Here is a 26,513-nt window from a genome sequence, read left to right on the forward strand (position 1 = left end):
GTCCTATAATCCCCTCATCACTGTCCCTCCTATAAAAGACAGTTCTGGTTGTTTCCTCTGTAACGGAACCGGACCCCGACTGCGTTAGGGTATTTCCATTAAGCTCTCACTTCCCTGTCCGAACACCGACCGCAGACACCACCGCTGACCATACATGAAATAAGACAGGAAGTGGACTGCTTTATTTTAACACAAACACAAGATATATACACAGGGCGGGGAAATACAACCAGTAACAGGAAACACCTCAGCAGGCTGTCTTATCCGGGGGAAGGGCTGCCGGAAACACCCCCCACCAAACCAAGACACACAATAGAACAATGGGATACACCACCTGACAGTAGACAATACAGGAACACATACATCCCATAATAGTTTGCTGGCAAGCAAGATACAGTAGAACAATGGGATGCAGCACCTGACAGTGTAAAATGAACAACCCCTACACCCCACCTATACATGTCTGCACAATATCAGGACAGATCACCCTGTACCTCTAACAGGTACAGAGTGGCTTACATATAAGAGGAATATGGGGAGCTGATACAGGAGTCCCCCCACCCCCAAAAGTCACTCCCATCACATCCTCACTCTCTGACTTCTGGTGGGGCTCAGCCCCGCTGTTCTTCATGACTAAATCATGGACTAAATAAGGAAGTGCAGTACTTCTTGTGTTGGGTAGATGGCGATGAGTGGTAGAGGGGGTGGGGACCCTCGTCCTCTAATCCCCTTATCACTGTCCCTCCTATAAAAGACAGTTCTGTTTTTTTCCTCACTCTCTGACCTCTGGTGGGGCTCAGGCATGCTGTTCTTCATGACTAAATCATGAAGTAAATAATGAAGTGCAGTACTTCTTGTGTTGGGCAGATGGCGATGAGTGATAGAGGGGGTGGCAGCTCCCTCAGGCCTCTGCAATGCCTTCTCTGTCCTCCGGCACAGTGAGTACCTGCTCTCCTATTCCCCACTCTGACAGCCATGCAGAGGTTCCTGAACCCCCAGAACCATCGCTGAAAGAAATAACAGCAGTCCACACTCATGGCACATCGCTCACAGAGCTTACTGTGGAATATAAACGCATGAAAGAGGACATTTTATTTATCCGCCATGATATGCACAAGATGACAGAGAGGGCGACCACCATTGAAGGCAGGGTGAGCACATTGGAGGATGAACTCCCTCCATTGTAACAAGATGTACATTCTAACACCATGAGAACATCTGAGCACCTGGCCAGATCAGAGGACATGGAGAATCACCTACGTAGGAGCAACCTTCGCCTGGTAGGCTTGCCTGAGAAAGCTGAGGGAAAGAATCCTGTGGGATTTATTGAGACTTGGTTACTGAATACATTCGGCAAAGATGACCTAACACCTTTTTTCTCAGTGGAAAGAGCCTATCGGGTCCCACCCCGTCCTCCTCCAATGGGGGCCCCTGACAGACCTTGTCTACTGAAACTTTTACATTACATGGATAGAGATGTCATCCTCCATCTTGCTAGACAACAACCTGCCATGGACATACAAGGTGCAAAAATATCTATATTTCCAGATTTCTCAGCTGAAATCCAGCGTTAGCGAGCCAGATCTACTGATGTTAAATGCCGCCTACGTGTGATCCAAGTGTCTTACTCCATGCTTTATCCTGAGAAGCTACGAGTCATAACAGATGGCTCTGTACAATTCTATGACTCCCCTGCAGCAGCAGCTACCTGGCTGGATAGGAATGAAAGGCACTTATGTGCAGCTCCAGTATGACTTATCCATTGCCCGGCGTTCCCAACTCAAATTTCTCCTTGTCTCTCCCTTAGTATGAAAGCGGAGTTTAGGGATGAGTAGATTGCCTGTTTTGCTTTAGTAACAGATGACTCTCATGGCTACACCCTTTGAAATTTCACATATAGTCCTTTTGCTTCCCCCTTCTGCTACCCTGCGGGGTATTTTTGAGTTGACTCAGGTTTGCCCATGTTTTGGCCTAAGCTGGTATTTTTTATATTTTTTTCACTTGCTATGCTGTCTCAGGAGATCCATCGTCTCTGGGTGTTCCCTATAATTGTATATATCGTGCTGACGATATCCCACCAAACACTTCCTTGGGACATGGAACACTACCCCGGAGGAATCACACTCCTAGTCTTCATAACCTCCTTCATAACTATGAGTAATCAAAAGGATATTGTCCTTTCTTGGAATGTCCGTGGCCTGCATGACCCAAAGAAGAGAACGTCTGTCTTCACATTCCTCAGCCATCAAAACCCTTCCATTGTATGCCTTCAGGAGACTCACATGACTTTGGATACTCTTCATCTTTTGAAACGCTCTGAGTTCCCCCTTCAGTTCCATACTACACACTGTCAATACTCTAGGGGCATGAGTATAATGGCTGTCAGAGGAGTACCTTTCATGGTTATCTCATCCAAAATAGATCCGTTGGGTCGTTATATATTTCTGTTATACAGTTGGGACTCTCATTTATGTGTTCTTGCAAATATGTATGTACCTCCACCATTTCATATGGAGACGGTGAGATGTCTGTTTCAATTTATAGCCACCCATCCACAAACACCATTATTGGTAATGTTAACACAGTTTTGGATACTTCCTTAGATCTCTTAAAAAATTATCCCCACTTGGCCCTAGACAAATCACTCCTTTGGAACGCCATATGAAGGAAATTGGACTCCGGGACTTATGGTAATCCCTCCACCCACTAGATGCTCAAATTTAATGTCACTCTTCGCTATCCCATAAAGATTTGGCATTGGGTTCCAATCTGATTCTACCATATACACCTCAGGTGACCTCTTTAGCCTATCTGATCATTTCCCAATGCGTATATCCTTGTCCCTGAAAAGGTCTTCTACATTTACATTGTGGAAACTCTCTTCACTGACTTAATGCATAAACAATTACAAGGCTTTCTACTTGGATACAGACATTCAACATCTCCTATGATTGTTTGGGATGCTTTGAAAGCATATATTAGAGGCATGTGTATCAAAGACATTTCCAGAATGAAGACTAACTCCAGACAGTGGGAGGTTGAGGCCGGCCAAGAGAGGGGGTGCTTGTGGCACAACAGTTTCTGCGCACTGTCCAACTTCAGCATGCTGAAAATAAACATTTTTTCTTCTGAAGCCTTGAGGAGGGGGAAAAGACGGGTCATATTCTCGCAATCATTGCAAAAGCTCAGTAACCATCTTCTCATATCTCTTCTTCAAAACTGTCCTCGACTCAATTGGTCACAGATACCCCCTCCATCTTACAAGGCTTTAGATCTTTTCATGAAACGCTCTACTCTCCCAAAGTGTCTTCTGATGACTCTACCATGCGGGAGTTTTTAACACTTCCTCAACTTACTATTCATCAAAGGCAAAAGCTTAAAGCACCACTCACTCCTGAAGACTTGCAGATGGCTGGAGCTTCATACTCCAATTCCAAGGCTCCTGGTGGAGATGGGCTGCCCATGGAAATTTACAAATAATTGGGGGAATACTTCTACCTGAACTACTTAAAGTACTCCAGGTGGCATTGGAACAGAACTCCCTCCCCATGTATGAGGCAATAATAGTCGTACTTTTGAAGCCGGGGAGGGACCCAACCTTAGCAGAATCCTACCGGCCCATATCGCTATTGACCTCAGACCTCATAATTATTACTGAAGTACTGGTGACCAGACTGACTAGGGTTATCTCTACACTTATTCACCCGGATCAGTCGGGTTTCATTCAGATCTACAGCAATCAATAGTCATAGGCTTTATCTTAACCTTCAAATCCCTTCTGATAATATGGGTGATGGCGATTTTGTCTCCGGACGCTCCTAAGGTATTTGGCTGTGTAGAATGGAGATACCGTTGGCAAGTCCTTGTGAAATGTAACCCTGGGGGACACTTTCATTTTGTGGATTCAATGATTCTATCGTGCCCCGTCGGCCCGCATTCGGGTTAACAATGCCCTGTCCATCTCATTCACACTAGGCAGAGGGACACGGCAGGGCTGTCCTCTCTCCCCGCTGTTATTCGCTATAGTGATAGAACCTCTGGTGGCTGCCATTGGAGAGGGTCCGGGTAAATGGTTTTTGTAGAGGAGAGCAGATGGAGAAAGTATTTTTCTATGGTGATGACACCCTTCTGTTTTTGGGTGATACATTTGCCTCATTGACACACCTAATGACATTAATCAGTGAATTTGGCTCCTTCTCCGGCTTCTCAATAAATTGGGATAAGTCCACCCTTCTCCCACTGGACACCCTTACACATCCCATACCACCTGAAGCTGCGCAGATTGAAATAGTGGCCTCCTTTATATATCTGGGTATTATCATTCACCCCACTCTATCGAAATATACAGATCTAAACTGACATCCATTAATTAAAACATTTCAACAGAAAACAACTAGCTGGACTAAACTCCCTCGATCCGTGGTAGGGAGGTGTAACTTCATCAGAATGATCTGGGCCCCTCAATGACTTTATATTCTGCACAACGTCCCTGTTTGGATTCCGATACGGATCTTTAGAAGATTTGATATGGTGTTTGGCTCCTTAATCTGGTGGATGCCACGCCTTGGATTGAACTAGAAACTCTACAGGAGGCTAAAGATATGGGAGGCCCTGAGGTTCCCAATCCTTCTCTTTATTATATTGTGGCCCAGTTACAACACTTTCCAGCCTGGCGGGACAATCCACACCCAGACCCGGTCAGTTCACTTCTTCTAGGGATTGTGTCCACAGATCATTTAGTGGAATGCCTGGAAGCAGGTGAGTTCAAAGCCCTAGCACAGTTCCCCACTCTAGCACTGATTGACAGAATTTGGAGCAAGGCCAAATATTATTTCCAATCTCAAGGTTTTACCACATTCACACGTATCCTTAATAACCAGAACTACCCAGAGCTTCCTAACCCCTTCCATACCGGGCACATTACCCCCTTCCTGCCCAGGCCAATTTTCAGGTTTCAGCGCTCTCACACTTTGAATGACAATTGCACGGTCATTCAACATTGTACCCAAACTAAAATTTTATAATTTTCTTCACACAACTAGAACTTTCTTTTGGTGGTTTTTATTTTTTGCTAAATTAACAAAAAAAGACTGAAAATTAAAAAAAAACACGTTTTTCTTTGTTTCTGTTATAAAAGTTTGCAAATAAATAATTGTTCTTTATACATTTAGGCCGAGATGTATTCTGCTACATGTCTTTGGTGAAAATAACCCAAATTATTATTTATGATTTAGTCTGTAGGGAAGTTATAGAGTTCACAAGCTATGTGATATATCAGAATATTGATCAATCCTGAAGTACTGACAGCCAATCTATTTTCTTGAGGTCCAAGAATGTCAGAACAGTACAGATATCCCCCAAATATCAGAACAGTACAGATATCCCCCAAATGTCACGAAAGTACAGATATCCCCCAAATGTCAGGACGGTACAGATATCCCCCAAATGTCAGGACAGTACAGACATCCCCCACATGTCAGGACGGTACAGATATCCCCCCAAAATGTCAGGACAGTACAGATATCCCCCAAATGTCAGGACAGTACAAATTTCCCCCAAATGTCAGGACAGTACAGATATCCCCCAAATGTCGGGACGGTACAGATATCCCCCAATGTCAGGACGGTACAGATATCCCCCCAAAATGTCAGGACAGTACAGATATCCCCAAATGTCAGGACGGTACAGATATCCCCCAAATGTCAGGACAGTACAGATATCCCCCAAATGTCAGGACAGTACAGATATCCCCCAAATGTCAGGACAGTATAGATATCCCCCAAATGTCAGGACGGTACAGGTATCCCCCAAATGTCAGGACGGTACAGGTATCCCCCAAATGTCAGGACAGTACATATATACCACAAATGTCAGGACGGTACAGATATCCCCCCAAAATGTCAGAACAGTACAGATATCCCCCAAATGTCAGGACGGTACAGGTATCCCCCAAATGTCAGGACGGTACAGGTATCCCCCAAATGTCAGGACAGTACATATATACCACAAATGTCAGGACGGTACAGATATCCCCCAAATGTCAGAACGGTACAGATATCCCCCAAATGTCAGGACAGTAGAGATATCCCCCAAATGTCAGGACAGTACAGATATCCCCCAAATGTCAGAACAGTACAGATATCCCCCAAATGTCAGAACAGTACAGATATCCCCCAAATGTCAGGACAGTACAGATATCCCCCAAATGTCAGGACGGTACAGATATCCCCCAAATTACCTCTTTTTGCAAAGTAGACAGTGTGACATATTTCATAAGAGGCATGGCGAGTTTTTTGAAGTTGTAACTTTTTTGTCATAATTTTTTGGAAATTGAAGAAATTAAAAAAAAAATATTTTCACTATTTTTTTATATACTGTCACCAGTGCAGTACAAGAATGTCAGAACAGTACAGATATCCCCCAAATATCAGAACAGTACAGATATCCCCCAAATGTCACGAAAGTACAGATATCCCCCAAATGTCAGGACGGTACAGATATCCCCCAAATGTCAGGACAGTACAGACATCCCCCACATGTCAGGACGGTACAGATATCCCCCCAAAATGTCAGGACAGTACAGATATCCCCCAAATGTCAGGACAGTACAAATATCCCCCAAATGTCAGGACAGTACAGATATCCCCCAAATGTCGGGACGGTACAGATATCCCCCAATGTCAGGATGGTACAGATATCCCCCCAAAATGTCAGGACAGTACAGATATCCCCAAATGTCAGGACGGTACAGATATCCCCCAAATGTCAGGACAGTACAGATATCCCCCAAATGTCAGGACAGTACAGATATCCCCCAAATGTCAGGACAGTACAGATATCCCCCAAATGTCAGGACGGTACAGGTATCCCCCAAATGTCAGGACGGTACAGGTATCCCCCAAATGTCAGGACAGTACATATATACCACAAATGTCAGGACGGTACAGATATCCCCCCAAAATGTCAGAACAGTACAGATATCCCCCAAATGTCAGGACGGTACAGGTATCCCCCAAATGTCAGGACGGTACAGGTATCCCCCAAATGTCAGGACAGTACATATATACCACAAATGTCAGGACGGTACAGATATCCCCCAAATGTCAGAACGGTACAGATATCCCCCAAATGTCAGGACAGTAGAGATATCCCCCAAATGTCAGGACAGTACAGATATCCCCCAAATGTCAGAACAGTACAGATATCCCCCAAATGTCAGAACAGTACAGATATCCCGCAAATGTCAGAACAGTACAGATATCCCCCAAATGTCAGGACAGTACAGATATCCCCCAAATGTCAGGACGGTACAGATATCCCCCAAATGTCAGGACAGTACAGATATCCCCCAAATGTCAGGACAGTACAGATATCCCCCAAATGTCAGAACAGTACAGATATCCCCCAAATGTCAGGACGGTACAGATATCCCCCAAATGTCAGGACAGTACAGATATCCCCCAAATGTCAGGACGGTACAGATATCCCCCAAATTACCTCTTTTTGCAAAGTAGACAGTGTGACATATTTCATAAGAGGCATGGCGAGTTTTTTGAAGTTGTAACTTTTTTGTCATAATTTTTTGGAAATTGAAGAAATTAAAAAAAAATTATTTTCACTATTTTTTTATATACTGTCACCAGTGCAGTACAGAATTATCATATAACTGTCATGGCGGTGATCAGGGACACTGACTGGTGACAGCACAAAAAAAAAAAAATTCATAATTTTTTTTTATTTTTGCCATATGGCGTAAACCCGGAGGGACGAGCTTTTCGCCCGGCTGCCATCTGGCTATAGGCTGGGTGGCAACATGTTAAACTGGAAGGGATGATCTCAGTGGAAAGAGTGTCTTGAGTGGGGAAGGGGTGACAACACTAGGGGAGAGAGTGTCCTCAGAAGGGGAGGGGGAAGGGTGTCCCTAGTGCAGGAAAGGAGAGGGAGGGGTGTCTTCAGAGGAGGAAAAGAGGGGAATGGAGTATATTCAGTGGAGAGGGTGTCTTTAGTGGGGGAGGGTGTCAACACCAGTGCAGGAAAGGAGGGGGAGGAGTGTCTTCAGAGGAGGAAAGGAGAGGAATGGAGTATCCTCAGTGGAGAGGGTGTCTTTAGTGGGGGAGGGGTTTCCTCTGTGGGGGGGAGAAGGGGGTGTTCTTAGTGGAGGAGGGGAAGGGTTTTTTTTGGGTAAATGACACCAGATCAAAGTCCTCCTGAGAAGTTCCTAAAAAGACAACTGTCTTGTCTATGTAAAAAGATAACTTTAGCTGAACATTAGAAAGCACAGCTTATTATATGGGGGGCTAGGAGGTAAACTGACCCCGGCTTTGTTTGTGGACAGGGTGGAGTCCAATGGTCTGTTTGTGGACAGGGAGGAGTCCAGTGGTCTGTTTGTGGACAGGGAGGAGTCCAGTGGTCTGTTTACACAAGTCCTAAACAAGAGCTCCATTGTTCTCCAGTTTCCTTTCTCCAGAAGGAAGAACCTGGTCTGGCTGTACAGATCACAGAGGTGGAGTCTACACTGCAGTCTGCATTGTCAGCCGAGCAGCTGAAGGAGTCCAACATCTAAATGTCTACTAATCAGGCGTACTCTTGGAGCACCACCTACACAAGACTCACCTCGTCCATCTAGACTGCTCACTAGAGCTTCTTCTACAGCCTCTGACCCATCGCTTCCCTCCTCTGCTGGAGGCACTTTATTAGGATCTATAGAGGGACAACACCGACCTCATATTGTCCATCAGAATCAAGGAAACAGCAGAGATCCGGCCACAGGGGAGGTAGGAAACATCAACGCTGCAACAAGGGATCTCCCACTCATCCAACCATCCCAACAGATGATTCATCATCAACAGAAATAGACGGAATTGTCGCCTTCTCCTCAGCTGGACTGACATCGGGTAAGATGGACCTTCTGGGGAAAGGTTTGGGCTTTAGCCCTAAAGGTATCATGAAGAAGTTTTTGTTGGCACAGGACTTGTATAGATGTTTCAGGAATATTAGATAGAAGGGACATTATTCTTGGAGAGGTGATATTGAGGGATCATCTGTAGTCACACCACTGAGTAGGTCTGTCTGAGGTTGACAGACAAAATGGAAGTTTCCACCACCCACTACATATGCAGCAGCAGAAATGTTCCTTCATTTGGATGATAAAGATGGTGACGTATGACAGTCTATAATCAGGAACTCTGGGGTCATATCCTAATAATGGGACCATTGAGGAGAAAGGTGCATTGCCATCATTAGCAGCAAGGTGAGATATAACATTGAAGCCAGCTGATAAGGGGGGATGGGTGGTCATTCTGGACACGGCCTATGATGACAATGAGACACTGGAGAGTGCAAAATCTGGTGCAGCTCTGCATGGGAACCAATCAGCTTCCAGGTTTATGGTCAAAGCTTCATTGAACAAGCTGAAGTCAGAACCTGATTGGCCCCCATGCACAGCTGCCCCAGATTTTGCACACTCCAGTTTTAGTAAATCAGCCCCATTGTGTCCATCTGAGATAGTTTGTGCCAGATCCCGGGTTGTGGGTTCCATTCAGTACAATGTCTTTGGGTTCTCTTGCTAGTTGACTGCCCCCTTGTTAGTTGAGGTGTTTGTAGTCATAGAGGTGTTGGGTCATGATGGAATGATGTTGTGTCAGGTGAATGGTAGGCTCTGACCTGGTTTTATCTGCCAGCTCTGTGTTGATTCGCTGAGTTTTCTATTGTTTGTTATGTCCATCCTTGGAATTAGGGAGGACAGTATGATGTTGGAGTGAGGACATTTTTGTTGTGCGGTCTCTGTTAGTTGTAATAGTTTATTCTCAGAGGCTTCCTTTTGTCCCTGGAGGATGTTTGGGTCGGTGTGTATGATGATATGTTTGGGTCGGTGTGTATGATGATACGTTTGGGTCGGTGTGTATGATGATATGTTTGGGTCGGTGTGTATGATGATATGTTTGGGTCGGTGTGTATGATGATATGTTTGGGTCGGTGTGTATGATGATATGTTTGGGTCGGTGTGTATGATGATATGTTTGGGTCGGTGTGTATGATGATATGTTTGGGTCGGTGTGTATGATGATATGTTTGGGTCGGTGTGTATGATGATACGTTTGGGTCGGTGTGTATGATGATATGTTTGGGTCGGTGTGTATGATGATATGTTTGGGTCGGTGTGTATGATGATATGTTTGGGTCGGTGTGTATGATGATATGTTTGGGTCGGTGTGTATGATGATATGTTTGGGTCGGTGTGTATGATGATATGTTTGGGTCGGTGTGTATGATGATATGTTTGGGTCGGTGTGTATGATGATACGTTTGGGTCGGTGTGTATGATGATATGTTTGGGTCGGTGTGTATGATGATATGTTTGGGGTTGGTGAAATACGGATCATTGATGACTCCTATCGCTTGTTCAGTTGTTGGACTTGAATTTTGTTGTCTCTTGTTCCTGGGAAGAGCCGTTTGGTGTTTAGATATTTCCCATTGGAGTCTATTAATAACAAAAAGAATCCAGAGTTTGTTGGCTGTTCTTGTGGTTTGATGATTGTTTGTTTGTAGGGATGGGCTTCATGTTCGAGTTGAACCTAAGTTTGATTTGAACATGGGCCATTCATGTGTTCGGCAAACACAAACGGTACGGGTGTTCAGTGGGCTGTTTGCCCACCATGCCCCACAATGCACTGTGCCCTGACAGTGCATTGTGATTGGACAAAGCAATGCACCTAATCACAAGTCAGGTGTAATACTTTGACCAATCACAGTGCGTGGTGATGTCACAAGGGGGCGGGGTATATGAAAACTGTTGTCAGGGGCGCAGCTGTCAGACAGCCAGGAGCCAGTGTCGCAAGCGGAGCTTTTTTTCCCCTTTTTTGGGTAGCGGTGGTGGTGGCATCATGATTGATGTTGGAGCTACTTTGGGGGACATTTTTTAAATGTTTATTTTTAATAAAGGACTTTTCAAAGACTTTGTCCTATCACTTTTTACAATTTTTTTTGTGAATGGGTAGCAGTACCATATACCGCCTACTCATTCACATAGTTGGAGGGGGCCGGGATCTTGGGGTCCCCTTGTTAAAGGGGGCTTCCAGATTCCAATAAGCCCCCCAGGCTGCAGACCCCCACAACCACAGGCTACAGTTGTGGGAAAGAGGCCTTTGTCCCCATCAATATGTGGACAAGGAGGTTTGGGGGGCTCCCGGCCCAAAGCACCCCCCCATGTTGAGGGCATGTGGCCTGGTATGGTTCAGGAGGGGGGCACTTGCCCCCCCTTTCCTGACCTGCCCAGCTGCTTTCTTGGATAAGGGTCTGATATGAATTTTGTGGGGACAATGGCATGGAGGGTTCCTCTCAAAATCCATACCAGACCCGAAGGGCTTGGTGTGGATGAGAGGGGGGACAACAAGATGTTTTTATTAATTGTTGGGCAATGCTGACAATTCTTTTGACATTCAGCTGTCAGTGGGGAACCCCACTGACACCAGGAACATGAATGAATGTCTCACTACTAAAATACACCGTGATTTCATCATATAACTCATGCCGGATTTTAGTAACTGAGCGGTATCTTCATACTCAGATGTGGTAAGACACCTCTCAGTTCTTTGTGTTCGACATTTACTGTAGAACATTCTGTAGGTTCTGATGTTTGACCGCGACCTGAACAGGGGGGTGTTCGGCCATCACTATTTGTGGTCTCAGGATTAGTAGAGTTGTCTTGGCTATTGCTGGTCTTTGTCTTGTTACATTTCGGAAGCTGATTGGTCTCACCGGTCTGTTGTTCCTTGATGGGTACTTTGTATAAAACATCCCCTTTGATTCTCTTTCCTGATTGTTGAGCTCCATTTGTATCTTTGGTGTCATTATCTCTTCCCTCAGTTGAGGGTTTTCTAGTTGCAATTGTTACATTTTAGATCGAATGTCTAGGATAGATTTGTGGGGGTATTAGTGTTTTTAGCTCTTCTCTCAGCTGCTCATTTACATTTTTCTCACCTGAGGGTGTGAGGTTCTTGACATCTGATGTAATGGGGGGGGGGGGGGGGGGGGTGAGGTGCTCTGGACATCTACTCTTACAATTACAACTGGCCTTTGAGGACAACCATGAAGCTGACACAGCCCACGATGATATATATGATATATTTAATAATAATCATTAAAAATTAAAAAGAACTTTAGCCCTTTATATAGAATTCTGATTTTTATTTTTTTGTCTGTACAGGTGGATTGATGAACCATGTTTTCGATCATGCTGGTCTTCGTGAATACAAACCAAACATCTGGGTGTCTTAATTGACTGAAAGTTTTTATTGCAGTTCACTGGAGGATTCACACAGGACACAAGTTATATCCGTGTTCTAAATGTCATAAGTGCTTTGGGTCCTCTTCAACACTGATCCAACCTCAGAGGACAACATGAGAAAAGTCATTTCAGTGTTCTGGAAGTGACAATTGCTTTACAGTAAAGTCCAACCCATGTATACATAAGAGGAGTCATTTCAAGCTATTTCTTGTTTGGAACGTAACAAAGATTTTACAATGGAGGCAAAACATATCACACACCAGAGGATTCACACTGGAGAGAAGCCATATCAGTGTTCTGAATGTGATAAAGCTTTTACATGGAAATCACAGCTTATCACACACCAGAGGATTCACACTGGAGAGAAGTCATATCAATGTTCTGCATGTGACAAAGCTTTTACACAGAAGTCACATCTTATAGCACACCAGGGGGTTCACACTGGAGAGAAGCAATATCAGTGTTCTGAATGTAACAAAGCTTTTATATGGAAGTCACGCCTTATCAGACATCAGAGGATCCACACTGGAGAGAAGCCACATCAGTGTTCTGAATGTAACAAAGCTTTTACACAGAAGTCAGATCTCATAGCACACCAGAGGATCCACACTGGAGAGATGCTATATCAATGTTCTAAATGTGATCAAACTTTTAAACGGAGGGATTACCTTGTCTTACATGAGAGGGTTCATACTGGAGAGAAGCCATATCAATGTTCAGAATGTGACAAAGCTTTCACACACAAGTCAAGTCTTAAAGCACACCAGAGGGCTCACACTGGAGAGAAGCCATATCAGTGTTCAGAATGTGACAATGCTTTTACACAGAAGTCACATCTTATCAGACACCAGAGGATTCACACTGGAGAGAAGTCATATCAGTGCTCTGAATGTCACAAAGGTTTTATGCAGAAGTCAAATGTTATCAGACACCAGAGGATTCACACTGGAGAGAAACCATACCAGTGTTCTGAATGTGACAAATGTTTTACAACCAAGGCAGAGCTTATCATACACAAGAGGGTCCACACTGGAGAGAAGCCATATCAATGTTCAGAATGTGAGACAGCTTTTACACGGATGTCACATCTTATCATACACCAGAGGATCCACACTGGAGAGAAGCCATATCAATGTTCAGAATGTGAGAAAGATTTTACATGGAAGTCACATCTTATCACACACCAAAGGATCCACACCGGAGAGAAGCCATATCAGTGTTCTGTATGTGACAAAGCTTTTACACGGATGGCACATCTTATCACACACCAGAGGATCCACACTCGAGAGAAGCCATATCAATGTTCAGAATGTGACAAAGCTTTTACAGGTAATGCCGGGCTTATCTGTCACCAGAGGATTCACAAGCTTGAGCTGCATAAATGAAAATCCAGAAGATTGGACAATATTAAAGAAGTTGAAGCTGTCTCATTAGGTTCACAGCCCCAATGTCTTCCCACAAATGACGGAAGACATAAAAAGACAAAATGCTGCTTAGAAAAAAAAATCTGTGAACAATCAGGAATTTAATGTTCGGATGCATTGGGTTTAGTGCTTATGTCCATCAGGAACACTCCTAGAAGGCCTGTGAATATTTTACCTTTGGACATTTTTTTCAGATAAGCAGCAATGACTGAACTGTTTTCCTCATCTTTATCCTTTTTTATGGAGCATTGACTGAACATGTAATTCATTTTCATCATTCACTAACTGAGCTATGTTCCCATGCGTTTTCTTCATTGACAGAATCTGACCAACCAATACATGACCAACAATGCCTCAGTACCAGAGTCTAGGATGGGGTCCAATGGCTTCTTGCCAAGCCTCTGAAACCTCATTAGGAGAGTCCATTCCATGTTCTTTTGAGAATTGATACATCATAAGCTAGGCTTGAGGGTTCCAGCTAAGCCCACCGTGTCCACACTTCCTATTACATGTTCCACCTCCTCTCCCATGATCAATGCCTCCTTTCCATGTTCTATATCCTCGCATGGATGACATCTTTCCAGGCAGGTCTGTAGCTGAGATACCAGCCAGATAGAGGTCTCTGTTTGGTTAGAGAGTAACTTCTTAAGCTGCTGTAGGCCATCCAACATGGAGTTAATGCTGTTTTAGGGGACATATTCAACAGTACCACCTAATCCCAGCTGGCCACTTGTGTTTCATCTGGTTTTCTCAAAAGGGATTCTATCAGGTGAAGATTGGATGTCTTTGTTATCTTTTTTTTTTTCTGTCCAGCTATTGCTCCTCTCCATAAACTATTCACACGGTACAACTGCAAGAGATCTGAACTTACAAAGTGCTAAGTGTGCGGTCATATTCCTACCACTTCTTCTGGGAGACTGAAATTCCTCTTATTGGGGTTCACCTTAATGACTCTGAATGGACGAGTTAAGACATCGGCGCCACAGTGTAACAATGGCCAAAATCAATAATTACATAAATGGTGCAATCTGTCATTAGCATAAACGTTTTTGGTTTTTCCGAGTCTCCCCTTGTAACTTTTTTATTACCTGTTGACCCTCCCAGTTTTTTTCTGCTTCCTGTAAAAGGCCAAGCTATTTGACAAAATGAAAGTTGGATGGTTGGGAAACACCATATAACACTGCTGGGGGTGCTTACAACTGTCATCTTCCATTCATATGGGGGGTTGAACCTTATAGAGAACCTGTTGCTGTAACTGCTGTAGAAGAGTTAGCTGAAGTTGGACTTTACTTGTTGTGTGTCTTACTTATAATCTATCTAAGACTTCCCTGTACAGGGTGACAACGCTGCTGTGTAATGTTCCTGCAGAATGATCAGGGTTGTCACCCTGTTACAGAAGGTGGGAAATAACAGATCTACAGACAGGACCAACAACTGATACAACTATGTTGCAGAGGGAACTCTGGGAATGCTAATGACAGATTGCATTACACATTCAGTTAGCAGACTTCCTGCTGTTGGTCTTCTGTTTGAATTGTGTTCTGATATTTACTGTCCTGCTGTAAAAGGTGTAAATGATTGCCCACGTGTTTCCTGTATAGCAGGGACTACAAACTCATATCAGGAATATTAGGATGGGTACTTACCCAAGGGGGTCACCTTTTTGGATTTGGAAGAAACATTTCACATGGTTTCTTTCCATTAATTACACCAACAAAGGGAGTCTCACTTCACTAACAATAGGAGAGCCAATCACAGGCCAGTAACATTTCATGGTTTCTCAATGTAATTGCAGAATGTTTAATCCCCATTGGTCCAATGGATTCCTAGTCCTTCCAGATAACATTTGCTTCTTTTGTGGAAGGAGTACCCTAAAAATGGCTTCCCTTCAATTCCACCCATAGCTGTACTTGAGGTTATGTTGCCCCCCCCCCCCCCCCCCATATCTGTAAGGGAAAGCCTCAATCTCTCCCAATACTCCCCTGGCCTTCCAGTGAGAAGAAACATTCTCTCTGGATTGGAGATGCTTTATGCAGTGAGCCCTTCATAGACGGGATGGGGAATCTAAGATATGTAAGATGAACCGGTGTACTGGAGTCACGGATCAGGTAACCAATGACACCATTGATGTTATAGCAGAGCTGACAGCAGAAGTGGCTCCACCACCTAAGGTGGTGTCACAGAACTGCATGGCAGCTGACTATCTCTTGGCAGACCAAGGTGGAGTCTACAAATGGTGTCAGATAGAGAGTGTTGTACATTTATATTAGATCATGAGGATCTCAGAAGGGGATATCTGCACAAGGTAAAGGAGTTCCAACAGGAACCTGGGTGGGAGGAGGTGGGATCCAATGTTTTGGATGGGTTTAGTTGGAACCTGGTTGAGTAATATGGTGGGTTTGCTTCTTAAGCCATTAGTTGCTACCATAGTTTTGATTTTGAAATATTATATATTGCTGTATTTTCTTTTACTGCCAGAGATTATTTTGCTTTTTTAAGTTATATTCACATTTTAGGCCATATGATTAGTTAAAACCCCAAACATTTCTTTTATTTTCTGAAATCAGAGACTCTGGAGAATATAATAGTGGTAGTTGCCATTTTTCATGTCACAGAATATTAGCACAGCTGTTTATCAAATACATATTTTCTGTAAAATAGATAATGTTAGTGCACAAAGAACACAATATATGACCCAATTTGGTGAAATTATAAAATATGGGGTTGGCATCAAGTATATAGATACCAAACATGTCAAACTTTATAAACTGTGTGTACTTGTGAAATGGTGACAAACTTCAGTTTGACGCTTTAAGAGACTTTATAGGTTATCAGTTCAGATAGGTAACTGTGAACGATGGCCTCAGAATTATTGTTCTCACTCTCGCTTGTGCAATGATATGTAAAATGTGTCGTGTGATTTGTTTTATGGGTTTTTATTTTTATAATGTTACTTAAATTTTTTTCATCTCTTTTTACACTTAACATGGCTTCTGTCATATAGGGGGTTGATAGCCCCCCTGTGGTACATATTTCTGGTCACAGGTCCTCTTTAAAGAGACATCAGAACATTATTAGACCCCTAATGTTACCTCTGTACCCTAAGAAAGATGTTCAAGCACAGATCATGCCTAATCAGCTCCTTCTCAAACCATAGTGACTGAAGAATGACAGCGCTGAACCCAGAAATGACATAATCTCCCACCTCCCACATTCATTCACTGAAGGGGAGATCAGAGATCAGATGTTTGCTGATCTCCTTCTGCCCTCACCACTGACACCCACCATGTCTGTCTTGGGCTTGCAGGAGGGACAGCTGAGCCCGGTATACATGGTGGGGGGAGGACCTTCAGTGCGGCTGAATCACTTCCACCAGAAAGCTGACAGTTGGCCTAACAAATGTAGACAACCCCCGGGTGCTGTAGCTATAAGGCCGTGCTGCTGCTGATGGAAACCTTACATTGGCCGGAGTGAAAGGGTTCCACTAATGTACATCTGACAAATCCGTATCTGAGGAGACCATAGAAGCAGCATTAGAAAGAAATGTGAGCATGGCTTCAGTCAGGCGATGGTCCTGGTGGTCCTGGTCTTGTTCTCCTTCAGGTCCTCTCACCTTGTAGATGGTGACATGGACTTGTTGTGTGGGAATGAGCAGGAGGGGCTCGGGGTTCTCTTGTACCCAATCAGCTTGTTATGGATAAAACATGAAAGTGTCTTCTGGGAATTTACAGGGATTTGGATGTTTGGAGGGTCACATAAGTGGGCGGGGCTGGTATTAATGAGGGGTGTGTCATATGTTAATCAGTTTCTTAGCATAGATGACATAAATGGTATAAATAGATCCTTGAAATGTAAACAATTTATCTCTTTTCTTCTGTTGTTAAAGTGTCACATATATATGATTAATAAAGTTGAATTATAATTTCATCGCACAATACCGTGGTCTGAGTTCTTCTACAACACATCCCCCCAAACATGTCCTCTTCCAGTTATAGGGGTCTGGTGGAATGGGACACCAGCTGATGGTATCTCTTAGGCCCCTTGTACATGGGGGGTCCGGCCCCTGTGGGTGCAATGCTGGCATTATAATACACCTGGTAGGCACAGGTACAGCGTCCAGCCCCGCTGCCTGCAGCCTGTCAAAGTCTACACTACAGCTGGACGGGGCTCAATGCTGCACCACGTTTACCTCGTGTTTAGGGGGCTCCATGTTCAGGGAGAAATGACCGCCATCCTGATCAGACAAAGCATAAAGAAGATGTAGGCAGGTGCAGTCTGCTTCTTCTACTGTAGGGGGCCCCCAACCAGGGTGACATCCCAGCCTGGAGAGGAAGTCGGGGGACACTTGGTTTCTCTGTGGTTTCCCGGTTCCTGGAGACTGTGTGGAATGAAGGGGTCCATGGAGTCCTGGAGACATTTTTAATTCTTTTGTTTACATGTTTTAAAAATAATTTCTACCTTAAAATTACTTAAATCCCCCAAATATTATATATATTTCTTCACAACAGCAGACACACTAGAGGATGAATTGTTAGTAGTTCTGATGTTTTATGATTTTTGATTATTTTACACAATATTAGTGCAATGATTTATGAAAGGTACAATTTCAGTTAAAAATACAGTAAAGTTAATTTCTGGGACATAAATGTAATTTATTATCTAAGGTTTCAGTAAAATATAAAAGATACATTTCCCCGCACTGAATATAATGGGATCCCACATAACAGTCGCTGTTCATATTCAGAATTCCTTTCTTACAATGGGATCTTGTGTCCGGATAAAATCTTTTATAGATCCCTTGTGACATTGTGTTCTCATTGTAAAATCCTAGATTTGTAAATCTGTCGCTGATATTTATAATGGTTTTGTCCAGAAAAAGAATGGAGTGATGTGGAGAGATGGAAACATATGTATAGATGAAAGATTGGTCTGTTGACTCCCCAGAGCTCCTTCCCATGAGAGATGTTTGTTCCCCCCCCCCAGAGCTGAACAATGGTATGTTCCTGAATGGCCAGGCTGCTGGTTTGTTGAATCCAGAGTCTACATACAAGATGCCTCCACAGTGTACATTGATGGGGCTGGGAAGGCTGGTACATGTTGTTCATTTGCTCCGGGTGCAGGAGATAGGACAGAATCCCATTGTTGCCGGGTGTCCTCGCTTTCCTCAATTCTGTACTCACTTCATTTACAAAAGCAAACTATGTGAGTGGAGAAGGTGATTGTATCCGGCTGGAGCTCAGACCTGACAGGGACTCGGGATTTTGGGCCTCTTACGTCTAAGACAAATATAGTCTGAGTTGGAGAGAAGATAAAATATCATTTCTTCTCAGAGACATTCTGAGGGGTTTTCCACAATTTGTAATTGCTGACAATTCTTTTGTGGACATTCAGCTGTCAGTGGGGAAACCTGCCGACAGATGAGGAGTCATCGGTTAGGGGTGTGACCGCCTGATTTCCGGCCAATCATTAACAACCAGATATATTTCACACAGAATTCAGATCAGTCCATCAATTGTCAGCAGATGAGAATTCTAGAGAATTCAGAGAAAGCCCCACCCTCATTCCTTCTCCACCAATCAAGGATCTCACTCCAGCTACCCAGTCACCGTGGGCATGATTTCCTTGACATCCATCATTGGTGTCAGTGAGATAAAATAAGCTCCATCGTTGATGTCAGTGAGATAAAATAAGCTCCATTGTTGGTGTCAGTGAGATAAAATAATCCCCATTGTTGGTGTCAGTGAGATAAAATAATCCCCATTGTTGGTGTCAGTGAGATAAAATAAGCCCCATTGTTGGTGTCAGTGAGATATAATAAGCCCCATTGTTGGAGTCAGTGAGATAAAATAAGCCCCATTGTTGGTGTCAGTGAGAATAAAGTGTACCCCCAGCCCAGCATTGGTGGTCAGTGGTGGTACTTACCTGATCCCACCCTCCCACTACCTCTCTGCTGATGTCACAATTATACTTTCACTGTAGGAAAGGAGATGGTGGCTCCTGCAGTCGGGTATAATTGCAGTGTCTGGTAATGGAACCCAGAGAGTGTTCCGGAGTCATCACCTCACTGCCACGCTGAAGAGTCCTGGAATCTGCCAGACATGGACATGATCATTCAAGTACACTTGGAAACAATAAGGTTCAAACTATGAGACATTACTTGGAGCTGCAGTTCCTCTGAGCTCCACCAGGTGGTGAGTGCCCTTCTACCCAGACAGGAAGTGATGTCAGATACAGACAGGAAGTGATGTCAGGTACAGACGGGAGGTGATGTCAGTTACAGACAAGAAGTGATGTCAGGTACAGACAGGAAGTGATGTCAGGTACAGACAGGAAGCTCTGGGTGAGGTAAGTCAGGAGGAAGTAGAGAGGAGACATTGCTGTGTCTCCCAGTAGACAGAAGGTGTCAGTAATGAGGCTCCACCTGATGCTGGCTGCTGGGAAGGTATATAATCCCCCCGTAGTTTTCATCAGTTCCTCAGTGTTCTGCCTGTGAGCCGCTTCCCTGCTGGATCCTGTGTCCTGTATCTTGTACGTGTAGCAGGAGATATTAATCCTGTCTCATGGCTGTGATCTGCTGACTGGCCTCTCCTGTGTAACCTGACACTTGCCCTGACACAGACAAAGCAGTGAGGGATTTCAGCCCCCCCTTCTCCTCTCAGACTGTAAGAGAGTGAGAGAGCCAATAATAAGAGCCATTAAAGGAGCCAATGACAAGGACTCTGTCAAACAGGAAGTGCAGGTGCAAAGCATTGTGGACGATGGAGTCTTGAACAGAAACGGCCTTATAGGCTGATATGGAGATAGAATTAAAAAAGAACTACGAAAGCCATCATGCTTAGGGAGAGCAGAGTGGAGGGATCCATCTTGGGGGTTTCTCCTGAGGAGGGGGAGATTGCATGTGGCAGGAGAGAGATTGGACCTGGGAAAGAAGTGCTTATGGGCAGTGCACTGCATGCTTGGTGATCTGGATCAGACAAAGGAACATCCAACCTGAGAGATGTGGTCTACAGTACAGTGCCTACACCGACAGTGTGAAGGGCTCATGGTGAGGTGACCACAGGAGCCGGTCATTTCCAGGACCATGGTTTGGGCCTTAGTCACAGGATCTGGTGAGAGGGATTTCTCCCACTGTCAGATGACAGGAACACGGCACACATACTGCCACAGGATTACAAATATACTTTAAGTGTTTAAGGAGTTTAAGTGCACCAATGAAAGTGTCTCGCTGAAGACCCCAACATTCATCCAGTTACCAAGAGACTGAAGTTACTGGTGCCATACGGGCACGCGCATGCGTATTCAGGCCTCTATATTGCATGGTGTGGGAGGGAATAGCTCTACCTTGGAAAGTAGCTATGAAGCATCAGTTGGGCGCAGTGTTTGCCTATTGGGCTTGTGGTGTCGGGGGTTAGAAGGGAGAAGTCTGACACCACAGAGAGTCATCCTTCTGCTCTCCTCCTGCTTGGACATCATAGAGCTGAGTTTATGTAAAGGGGTTTAGACCCATTTTGAGGTCCCATGTAAGTGTTTCCTCTGCTCTTGGGGTTATTCACGGTTGGAATCCCCTGAAAGCAGCCTGAGTGTAAAAGTGAGTTATATTGCTTCCGGTCTCAGGATTTGCTGTTCTCTTGATTCTCCAAACATATACCTGTTGTTCATGTTTATTACTTCCCATAGAGGTCTTACAGTAAAGCTGATCTCTGTGTTTATTATACCGTGTGTGCTTTTCATTGGTCCTTGTACTTCACTATTGTCAGGGGTGTCAGTTGGGGCTGAGACAGTTCTTGGGGTTGGGAGGCAGAGTGGTGGAGTGAACAAACTTAAGCAGCCCCTACGGGGGGATCACTACATATACTTTCCTTGATTCTGGTTTCCTGCATCCTGTTCCCCCATCTCTGCTCCCCTGATTCTGCCCGGTGTATGTCAGCTTCCCTCCATTTGTACACAGTGTATTATAGTTGGGTTGGTTATTTGCTGTCACTTTTGCTTTGTTTATGGTCTGTGGGTGTCGGAGGGTGTCGTGTCGATTAGTAAACAAGACTTAAAGTGATTGTAAAGGCAACATTTTTTTTCTTTTAAAACAAACATGTCATACTTACTACTGTGTGTGATGGTTTGCACAGAGCAGCCTGGATCCTCCTCTTCTCGGGTCCCCCAAAGGCGCTCCTGGCCCCTCCTTCCTGATGATTGTCCCCACAGTAAGCAGCTTGTTATGGGGCATCCAAGCAGGCTCAGGAGCAAGCCGCTGCTCTGTGTGTCCACAAAGTCCCCTCTCCCTTATTGGCTCACTGGCCATGATTGACAGCAGCAGGAGCCAATGGCCCCTGCTCCTGTCTCAGCCAATGAGGAGGGAGAGACCCCAGACTGCAGAGGATCTTGAGCACATTGCTGGATCAGGATGGGGCTCAGGTGAGTATTGGGGGGGGGGCTGCTGCACAGAGAAGGGTATTTACCTTCATATATAGAATGCATGGAGGTAACAAACCTTCTGACTAGAGATGAGCGAAGTATTCAAAAATTCTATTCGACTGATTCGGCGAATTCGTGGAAAAAATTTGATTTGAGTCGAATATATTCGCTGTGAATTTAACTTAAAAAAGGGTGTTTCTAGGCTTCAGAGAGACTTTATATTAGTGCAGAACACTGTACCTTTAATTTAAATGCCCTTGGAGTCTGCTGGGGAAGAGAAATAATACTGTCAGTCAGTATGACATGCAGATGAGTGCCGTCGATCTTAGAATCACCGCACACTTCACTCATTTGGCCAGTCACGGGGCCAAAACCAGTGTTTGGAGCCACAGTGTGGCGGTGGAGGCAGCAGCAATGGGAGGCCATACAGCACCCTATGACAAAATGGAAACCAGCAGGAGTGTGAGGAGACCTGAAAGTGGCACATGGCAGAGTGTGGCGATGGAGACAGCAGCAATGGGAGGCGGTACAGGGACCCATGACACACTGTGGACCTAGCAGCAGCGTGACGAGGCGGTACGGGGGCCCATGGCAGATTTGGGGCCTGGCAGCACCTATGGGAGGCCTGTAATCTGCCAGCAACCTATGACAAAATGGAAACCAGCAGGAGTGTGAGGAGACCTGAAAGTGGCACATGGCAGAGTGTGGCGATGGAAACAGCAGCAATGGGAGGCCGTACAGGGACCCATGACACACTGTGGACCCAGCAGCAGCGTGACGAGGCGGTATGGGGGCCCATGGCAGATTTGGGGCCTGGCAGCACCTATGGGAGGCCTGTAATCTGCCAGCAACCTATGACAAAATGGAAACCAGCAGGAGTGTGAGGAGACCTGAAAGTGGCACATGGCAGAGTGGGAGCAATGGGAGGCGGTACAGGGACCCATGACACACTGTGGACCCAGCAGCAGCGTGACGAGGCGGTCCGGGGGCCCATGGCAGATTTGGGGCCTGGCAGCACCTATGGGAGGCCTGTAATCTGCCAGCAACCTATGACAAAATGGAAACCAGCAGGAGTGTGAGGAGACCTGAAAGTGGCACATGGCAGAGTGGGAGCAATGGGAGGCGGTACAGGGACCCATGACACACTGTGGACCCAGCAGCAGCGTGACGAGGCGGTCCGGGGGCCCATGGCAGATTTGGGGCCTGGCAGCACCTATGGGAGGCCTGTAATCTGCCAGCAACCTATGACAAAATGGAAACCAGCAGGAGTGTGAGGAGACCTGAAAGTGGCACATGGCAGAGTGGGAGCAATGGGAGGCGGTACAGGGACCCATGACACACTGTGGACCCAGCAGCAGCGTGACGAGGCGGTACGGGGGCCCATGGCAGATTTGGGGCCTGGCAGCACCTATGGGAGGCCTGTAATCTGCCAGCAACCTATGACAAAATGGAAACCAGCAGGAGTGTGAGGAGACCTGAAAGTGGCACATGGCAGAGTGTGGCGATGGAAACAGCAGCAATGGGAGGCCGTACAGGGACCCATGACACACTGTGGACCTAGCAGCAGCGTGACGAGGCGGTACGGGGGCCCATGGCAGATTTGGGGCCTGGCAGCACCTATGGGAGGCCTGTAATCTGCCAGCAACCTATGACAAAATGGAAACCAGCAGGAGTGTGAGGAGACCTGAAAGTGGCACATGGCAGAGTGGGAGCAATGGGAGGCGGTACAGGGACCCATGACACACTGTGGACCCAGCAGCAGCGTGACGAGGCGGTCCGGGGGCCCATGGCAGATTTGGGGCCTGGCAGCACCTATGGGAGGCCTGTAATCTGCCAGCAACCTATGACAAAATGGAAACCAGCAGGAGTGTGAGGAGACCTGAAAGTGGCACATGGCAGAGTGGGAGCAATGGGAGGCGGTACAGGGACCCATGACACACTGTGGACCCAGCAGCAGCGTGACGAGGCGGTACGGGGGCCCATGGCAGATTTGGGGCCTGGCAGCACCTATGGGAGGCCTGTAATCTGCCAGCAACCTATGACAAAATGGAAACCAGCAGGAGTGTGAGGAGACCTGAAAGTGGCACATGGCAGAGTGTGGCGATGGAAACAGCAGCAATGGGAGGCCGTACAGGGACCCATGACACACTGTGGACCTAGCAGCAGCGTGACGAGGCGGTACGGGGGCCCATGGCAGATTTGGGGCCTGGCAGCACCTATGGGAGGCCTGTAATCTGCCAGCAACCTATGACAAAATGGAAACCAGCAGGAGTGTGAGGAGACCTGAAAGTGGCACATGGCAGAGTGTGGCGATGGAAACAGCAGCAATGGGAGGCCGTACAGGGACCCATGACACACTGTGGACCCAGCAGCAGCGTGACGAGGCGGTACGGGGGCCCATGGCAGATTTGGGGCCTGGCAGCACCTATGGGAGGCCTGTAATCTGCCAGCAACCTATGACAAAATGGAAACCAGCAGGAGTGTGAGGAGACCTGAAAGTGGCACATGGCAGAGTGTGGCGATGGAAACAGCAGCAATGGGAGGCGGTACAGGGACCCATGAGACACTGTGGACCTGGCAGCAGCGTGAGGAGGCGGTACAGGGGCCCATGGCACATTAGGGGCCTGGCCGCAGCAATGTGAGGCACGTAATCTGCCAGCATCCTATGACAAAATGAAACACACCAGCAGTGTGAGGAGACCTGAAAGTGGCACATGGCATGACACACTGTGGACCTTGCAGCAGCGTGAGGAGGCTGTACAGGGGCCCATGGCAGATTAGGGGCCTGGCCGCAGCAATGTGAGGCCCGTAATCTGCCAGCATCCTATGACAAAATGGAACCCAGCAGCAGTGTGAGGAGACCTGATAGTGGCACATGGCAGAGTGTGGCGTTGGAGACAGCAGCAATGGGAGGCGGTACAGGGACCCATGACACACTGTGGACCTGGCAGCAGCGTGAGGAGGCGGTACAGGGGCCCATGGCAGATTAGGGGCCTGGCCGCAGCAATGTGAGGCACGTAATCTGCCAGCATCCTATGACAAAATGAAACACACCAGCAGTGTGAGGAGACCTGAAAGTGGCACATGGCATGACACACTGTGGACCTTGCAGCAGCGTGAGGAGGCGGTACAGGGGCCCATGGCAGATTAGGGGCCTGGCAGCAGCTATGGGAGGCCCGTAATCTGCCAGCACCCTATGACAAAATGAAACACACCAGCAGTGTGAGGAGACCTGAAAGTGGCACATGGCATGACACACTGTGGACCTTGCAGCAGCGTGAGGAGGCGGTACAGGGGCCCATGGCAGATTAGGGGCCTGGCCGCAGCAATGTGAGGCCCGTAATCTGCCAGCATCCTATGACAAAATGGAACCCAGCAGCAGTGTGAGGAGACCTGAAAGTGGCACATGGCATGACACACTGTGGACCTGGCAGCAGCATGAGGAGGCGGTACGGGGGCCCATGGCAGATTAGGGGCCTGGCAGCAGCAATGGGAGGCGGTACAGGGACCCATGAGACACTGTGGACCTTGCAGCAGCGTGAGGAGGCGGTACAGGGGCCCATGGCAGATTAGGGGCCTGGCAGCAGCTATGGGAGGCCCGTAATCTGCCAGCACCCTATGACAAAATGGAACCCAGCAGCAGTGTGCGGAGACCTGAAAGTGGCACATGTTTGGGGCATGATTCATGGCGGATTTAGTCAGTTGTGTCAGGAACTGGTGGTTTGAAATCCAGACTAATCCACGCCTGATTCATTTTCACAAACGTGAGTCTCTCCACACTTTGGGTGGACAGTCGTGTCCTCCGCGGAGTTACAATACCTCCTGCCGCACTAAACACGCGCTCCGATGCCACGCTACTGGCCGGGCATGACAGCCTTTCAAGGGCAAATTCAGCTTGTTGGGGCCAAAGGTCAAGTTTCGTTGCCCAGTAGTCAAGGGGATTGTCTACCTCGGTTGGCAGGGTGCTGTCCAAGTAGGCCCAAGCCTGTTGTTTGAGCTCCTGCTCCAGGTCCACCTGATGCTGCTGCTGCTGCTGCGGCTGATTAGTAGTTTCCTCACTGCGCTGGTGAAGAAAGCTACTCATCATCGACTGCAGACTGAGGCAGCCGCTGCTGGTGGAGCTGCCACTGCTCCTACCACCCCACCCCTCCCCTGCTGCCATGGCAGCGGAACGCGAGCGCACAGGGCCCACAGTGTCTGAGGATGGACGTTGGCGCAGAAAGGCAGAGACCAACTGACTACATAGGTGGTTTTTATAGTACGTAATTTTGGCCTCCCTCTCAGCAGGTGTGAAAAAGGCCACCATTTTGGAACGGTAGCGAGGGTCCAACAAGGTGGACAGCCAAAAGTCATCCCTCTGTCTGATGGTTATTATTCGGCTGTCGCTACGCAAG

At 46.4% G+C, this 26,513-nt stretch overlaps 1 protein-coding gene across 1 annotated transcript in view; it reads left to right on the forward strand.

Moving 5' to 3' along the window:
- Positions 1 to 14,697, forward strand: part of LOC149462509 (uncharacterized) — a 117,835-nt gene extending 103,138 nt beyond the window's left edge. Inside the window, exons 4-5 of the mRNA XM_089676841.1 lie at positions 12,683 to 12,863; positions 12,948 to 14,697. Coding sequence (XP_089532967.1) covers positions 12,683 to 12,863; positions 12,948 to 13,671 — 905 coding nt within the window. The 3' untranslated portion in view covers positions 13,672 to 14,697. The remainder of the gene's footprint in view (positions 1 to 12,682; positions 12,864 to 12,947) is intronic.
- The last annotated feature ends 11,816 nt before the right edge of the window (positions 14,698 to 26,513 follow it).

This window comes from Staurois parvus, unplaced genomic scaffold (assembly GCF_062004578.1).
Source record: "Staurois parvus isolate SC_StPar_1 unplaced genomic scaffold, SC_StPar_1.0 ptg000174l, whole genome shotgun sequence".
Lineage (NCBI taxonomy): Eukaryota > Metazoa > Chordata > Amphibia > Anura > Ranidae > Staurois > Staurois parvus.